At 35.2% G+C, this 6,816-nt stretch overlaps 1 protein-coding gene across 1 annotated transcript in view; it reads right to left on the reverse strand.

Annotated features, from left to right (window-relative positions):
• LOC105519966 (zinc finger protein 100-like) overlaps positions 1-6,816 on the reverse strand; it is an 18,489-nt gene that overhangs the window by 5,425 nt on the left and 6,248 nt on the right. Inside the window, exons 3-4 of the mRNA XM_011953519.1 lie at positions 2,167-2,192; positions 47-307 (exon numbers count right to left, since the gene is read on the reverse strand). Of these exons, the coding sequence (XP_011808909.1) occupies positions 47-307; positions 2,167-2,192 (287 nt within the window). The remainder of the gene's footprint in view (positions 1-46; positions 308-2,166; positions 2,193-6,816) is intronic.

A 6,816-nucleotide genomic window follows, 5' to 3' on the forward strand; every position in this document is an offset into this window, starting at 1 on the left:
CTTTGCCACATTCTTCACATTTGTAGGGTTTCTCTCCAGTATGAACTCTCTTATGAATATTAAGGCTTGAGGACTCACTAAAGGCTTTGCTACATTCTTCACATTTGTAGGGTTTCTTTCCACTATGAATTATCTTATGTTTACTAATGACTGAAGGCCATTTATAAGCTTTGCCACATTCTTCACATTTGTAGGGTTTCTTTCCAGTATGAATTCTCTTATGATTATTAAGACTTGAGGGCGTACTAAAGGCTTTGCCACATTCTTTACATTTGTAACGATTCACTCTAGTATGATTTCTTTCATGCTGAGTTAGGTGTGAAAGCATGCAACATGATTTGCCACATTCTTTACATTTGAAAGAATTATTTCCAGTATGTCTTATCTTATGGCTACTTGAACTTGAAAATTTATGAAAGACTTTTACATATTTATCACATTGAAATATTTTGCTCTGGGTAGTTATCAAACATTGATTAAGTTCATCGTAACCTCCTTTGTGCATCTTACATTCATCCACACTTTCACTGCCTTTTCTTAATTGTAAATTGTCATGTCCATATTTTCCACATCTTCTTAGTATTACTTTTGAGAAAGAATCTTTTATGCCCTGCTCTGGCCAAAGGTCTTGGGCAAAATGAGAATACACAACTGAAAAAAATAAAAATAACAAATCACTTACTAGACTCAGATGGATATAATTTACAAATCTAAGCTATAAAATTGCACAAACTACATAAGCAAGATGGCATAGGAAAATACCACAGGCCATAATTACTTCATAGGCATATAAATGTAACAAAAACATACAGACCAAAATACATTTGTGGAAAATGTATAAATGAGTTAAGTATTTGCAATGCCCCCAAAGACCCTCATAGAATGAAGAGAAAAGTTTATTACATCTACCCAAAACAGCTCTTCCTGCTCCCCAATATACCAAAGAACCTTTACAAGTAAATTCTAAGCTCCGGAATTCTTTTTTAAAAGATAAATAAAATACTGGCACATTCATCTTTATTTCCGTCTTCTAGGGGCTTTTCCAGACACTTGGCTTCTGTTTCCAATGACATAAAGTCATATACTTTGAAGTGACGCTTTGAGTTTGCTGAGACTAAATGTAAATGTTACAGTAGCAGAGAAGCTGCAGTATAATAGACAGGGAACAGGTGTAGCAAGTGATGACTCTAAAGAAACATGAATAAACTTCTTTAACTAGAAAGTAAACACTAAATTCAGACAAGACATGTCACAAGAACCTGATTGACAGACTCCCAACATCTCTAACCAAGACAATTATTTTCAGACTATGGCATAACTTATGTGACAGGTAGCTTTTAATAACGTCCGAATCTTAAAGATTACAACATATACAAAATAGGGCACCACAGTTACATCAAATATATCATAAAGTTTTCATAAATAAATTATAAAAAAGATGTTTATAGGCTGGGCACGGTGGCTCATGCCTGTAATCCCAGCACTTTGGGAGGCCAAGGCCGGCGGATCACGAGGTCAGGAGATCAAGACTATCCTGGCTAACACAATGAAACTCTATCTCTACTAAAAATACAAAAAATTAGCTGGGTGTGGTGGTGTACGCCTGTAGTCCCAGCTTTTAAGGAGGCTGAGGCAGGGGAATGGCGTAAACCCAGGAGGCAGAGCTTGCAGTGAGCCGAGATCGCACCACTGCACTCCACGCTGGGTGACCGAGTGAGACTCCATCTCAAAAAAAAAAAAAAGATGCTTGTATTTGATTTTAAAAATTGAAAATAAAGTGAATAATACTCAATGAGTGAAATAGAAATAGAGAACTATAGAAAAACAGAAAAATGAACGTAATGAAAGTATGAAATATCAAAAAAACAGAAATTGTGGAGGTAAAAAATACAAAAAAAAATTATAACTAAAAAATTCTGGCCAGGTGCGGTGACTCATGTCTATAATCCCAGCACTTCGGGAGGCCAAGGCAGGAAGATCATGAGGTCAAGAGATCGAGACCATCCTGCTTAACATGGTGAAACCACATCTCTACTAAAAATACAAAAAATTAGTTGGGTGTGGTGGCAAGCACCTTTACTCTCAGCTACTCAGGAGGGTGAGGCAGGAGAATTGCTTGAACCTGGGAGGTGGAGATTACAGTGAGCCAAGACCAGGCCATTGAACTCCAGCCTGGGAGACAGAGCAAGACTCTGTCTCAACAAAAACAAACAAACAAATTCTAACAGAAAACATAAAATAAAAATGAAGAAGCTCAACAAACTAGGAAATACACAAAAGTATTTATAGCAAACACATATATAGGCACACTTTTAAAAGTCACAGACAAAAACAGAATCTTGGAAACTGCTTGCAGTTTGCAAGATATATCACTTACAAGCAGGCTTTCAGATAACCACTGAATTGTCAACAAAAATTGTGGAGGCCAGATGGGAACTGCGTGATATAGTCAAAGTCCTAAAAAAATAGCTACCAACTGAGAATAATACCGTCAGCAAATCTGTCCTGCGAAAAATAAAACAAAAAAACCTTTCAAAGTAATCAAATTCTGAAAAAGTATATTGGCTCTACATGTGCCCTATGTATAAAAGATGCTGAAAGCAGTTTCTTCCACTGAAAATAACATAATTCAAGAAAATAACAGGCCAGGTGTGCTGACTCACACCTGTAATACCGGCACTTTGGGAGACCAAAACAGATGGATCACCTTAGGTCAGGAGTTCAAGATCAGCCTGGCCAACATGGTAAAACCCTGTCTCCACTAAAAATGCAAAAATTAGCCAGGTGTGGTGGTGTGTGCCTATAATCCCAGCTATTCAGGAGGCTGAGGAGGGAGAATCACTTGAACCGAGGAGGTGGAGGTTGCAGTGAGCCGAGATTGCACCACTGAATTCCAGGTTGGGTGACAGAGCAAGAATCCATCTCAAAAAAAAAAAAAAAAAGAGAGAGAGAGAAAGTAACACATAATCATATAAAAATACATTATTTTCTAGGAAAGATATGTACATACATAAAAATGAAATTTCTTACCATTGTTATAATGATGCAGAAAACAATTGTAATTATGCTAAAAAATTTAAAGATTCTAGAGAACAATATAAAAATTAAAAATTTGAGGAAGCAGGTTTTTTTTTTGACATGGAGTTTCAATCTTGTTGCTCAGGCTGGAGTGCAATGGCACAATCTCAGCTCACTGTGACTTCTGCCTTCCAGGTTCAGGTGGTTCTCTTGCCTCAGACTACAGAGTAGCTGGGATTACAGGCATATGTCACTACACCCGGGTACTTTCATATTTTTAGTAGAGACAGGGTTTCTCCATGTTGGTCACACTGGACTCAAACTCCCAACCTCCAGTGATCTGCCCACCTCAGCTTCCCAAAGTGATGGGATTACAGGTGCAAGTCACCAAGCATAGCAGAGGAAAAATTTTTATATTCAGCTGAAGTTCATTTTTTACTCGATTAAAATATATTCTTATATCTTTTAGAGGTTTTGTGTAATCCCCAAGGTACTGCAAAGAATATATGATTAGATAAACAAAACAAAATAAGAAGTAAAAGCATAATACAAAAATAAAACAGACCCAAAAGAGGACAAAGAGAGAAAATGAGGGACAAAGATACGAGAATCAAATAAAACAATAAAAAATTATTAAGTTCTTCTGTTTCAGAAAATTATTTAAATATATAAACAATTTTCCAATCAAGAGACATATTTTCAACAAAAGGATTTATTTAAAAAATCTTAAAACCCACAATCCAACTTCTTTTCCTGCAAGAGTCAGCTGAGATCTAATGATTAAAAAAAGACTGAAAGTGGCAAGATGGACATAGACATTCTGTGCAGATATTAACCAAATGAGAGTAGAAGAGATCAAAATAATGTTACATAAGCTATATCTTAAGTCAAAAATGTCATATTTTATAAAATGTATTCTAAGTCAAAATTACATGGAGACAAAGAAGGAAATTAATAGTCATTTACTGTAAACGTAAATGTGTGTGTGTGTGCCTGTGTATCTCACATTTGGCTTTCAAATAAATAAAGCAAAGAGCGACAGAATTAAACACATAGAGAGCAATACCATTATAATAGGATATTTTACTACCCCACTATAATAAAAATAAAACAAGATAGAATATTGGTAAGGAAAGAGAAAATTTGAAGGGTATAAAACATTTCTAAAAGAAGTACAGAGAACACTCCTCAACAACATCAGGATACACACCCTTCTCAATAGCTCATATGGCCAGTTGCGATGACTCAAGCCTGTAATCCTAGCACTTTGGGAGGCCAAGGCAGGTGGATCACCTGAGGTTAGGAATTTGAGACCAGCCTGGCCAACATGGTGAAACCCTATCTCTACTACTAAAAATACAAAAATTAGCTGGGCATGGTTCAGATGCCTGTAATTCCAGCTACGTGGGAGGCTGAGGCAGGAGAATCACCTGAACCTGGGAGGAAGAGGTTGCACTAAGCCAAGATCAGGCCATTGCACTCCAGCCTGGGTGACAGAGCAAGGCTCCATCTCAAAACAAAAACAGAAACAAAAACCTCATATAATCATACAACATTCTCCTTGAAAAAAGTCTTAACAAATTTTTGTAAAACAAAATTTTTGTGCGTTACTATATATGACCAAAATGGAATGAAGATATAAAATAATAGAAAAATACCTGAAAAATGTATACATAAAAATTAAACAGCATACTCTTGAGAATGTATCTATTCAAAAATTGAATTAATATTTTGAAGATGTCCATGCTGTTCAATGTAATCTACAGATTTAATGCAATTTTTAATTCAATTTCTCACCGCATTTTTGAAAAAGTATAAACAGCAATACCAAAAGTATATAGAATATCAAGGAAAATAGAATCCTCAACAGTCTTCCAAAAAAGAAATGATGCTGAAGGCATTACAGTTCCTGTTTTCAAAATATATTACAAAGCTACAGAATTAAAACAATTTACTATGAATATAAAGGTTAAAAAGTAGAATAATAAAAGAGAATGCAGCACATATATAAACTGTCATATATGTGGTTATATAAAGAGCTGTTTGCATATCTATAATTATTGCAGTGTTTTTACTGAAAGCCAATATCTAAAAGCAATGTGAATTTGTCACCAAATCATTCAGTAGAAATAATTTGCAATATAAAAATACTGGAATATCATTCAGGATTTAATAAGCAGAAAATATTCTCAACAACTATGAAGATAAAGCTTGATGATATTATGCAAAATGAAATGAGCCAGTCACACAAAGTCAGAGATTGAATGAGATATATGTAGCAGCTACATCTTAAAAACAGAAAACAGAGTGGTGTTTGAAAAGCACCAGGAAATGAAAAAAATTGGTAGTTGTTCAATGTGTATTGAGATTTAGCTTTGTGAGATAAAAACATTCTAGGGGTATGTTGCATAGCATTGTCAATATAATTAACATGTCTAAACTGAATATTTAAAAACATTTGATTGTAAATATTGTTATGTGGTTTTGACAAGTAAAAATGAACAATTATACTTAATAAAGTTCTGATGTTTTTAAATTATCATCAAGTCCAAAATTTCTCCCCATACAAAAATAATATAGATTCATAAAGAAATGCTTAAACTAGTAAAATTTTTATGACTGCTTACCTAGAAAAGATTAAACAACCATTCACAACAAACCTACAGAAAAAATATAGTCATAAAAGGTACGGAGATAATATTTATACAAGCAAACACAAAGATAACTATGTTGGCAACAGATATATGAGTGATTAATATTTGATTTTGCTCCACCCATTGAAGTACAGACTTCAATGTTGTCATACAAAATTATAATATAACCTAAAACATCAAAACACAATTAACTGTTATGAGGTGGCATATTCTAAAATATATAACACAGAAACATAAAATTGTAAAACAACACTAAACATGCAACGTAAAGCTTATTGGACACTATAAACAATATATTTATAAAAGAAATGTTAGAAGAAAAATATAAGGAAAAAGTAATACAGAGATTACTTGAAGACAACAAAAACTGAGAACTTTACCAACTTTGATGTTATGAAAAAAAATTCTAGCTGGGCACATTGGCTCACACCTGTAATCCAAGCACTTTGGGAGGCTGAAGCTGGCAGATGACCTGAGGTTAGGAGTTCAAGACCAGCCTGACCAACATGGAGAAACCTCATCTTGACTAAAAATATGAAATTAGCTGGGCGTGACGGCGCATGCTTGTAATCCCAGCTACTCAGGAGGCTGAGGCAGGAGAACTGCTTGAACCCAGGAGGCAGAGGTAGCAGTAAGCCCAGATAGTACCACTGTACTTCAGCCTAAGCAACAGGAGTGAAACTCTGTCTCCAAAAAAAAAAAAAATTCTAACAAGTAATACTTTATTTAAAATTATTTTACTTCAAAAACAAGATAAAAATACTTTCCAAAATGAAAAGTGAGGGAGTTCATCACCACTAACACAGTCCTATAACAAATGCTACATGGTGGCCAGGAACAGTGGCTCATGCCTGTAATCCTATAGCATTAGGAGGCCAAGACAGTCAGATCACTTGAGACCTGGCGTTCAAGATAAGCCTGAGCAATATAGTGAGACTGCATAGAAATAAAAAGAAATCCTAAGATGAGTCTGTTATGTTGAAAAATAAAATCTGAGGCCAGGCGCGGTGGTTCATGCCTGTAATCCCAGCACTTTGGGAGGCCGAGGCGGGTGGATCATGAGGTCAGAAGATCGAGACCATCCTGGCTAACATGGTGAAACCCCGTCTCAACTAAAAATACAAAAAAATTAGCTGGGCATGTG

This window comes from Colobus angolensis, unplaced genomic scaffold (assembly GCF_000951035.1).
Source record: "Colobus angolensis palliatus isolate OR3802 unplaced genomic scaffold, Cang.pa_1.0 Scaffold365, whole genome shotgun sequence".
In the NCBI taxonomy this organism is placed as follows: Eukaryota; Metazoa; Chordata; class Mammalia; order Primates; family Cercopithecidae; genus Colobus; species Colobus angolensis.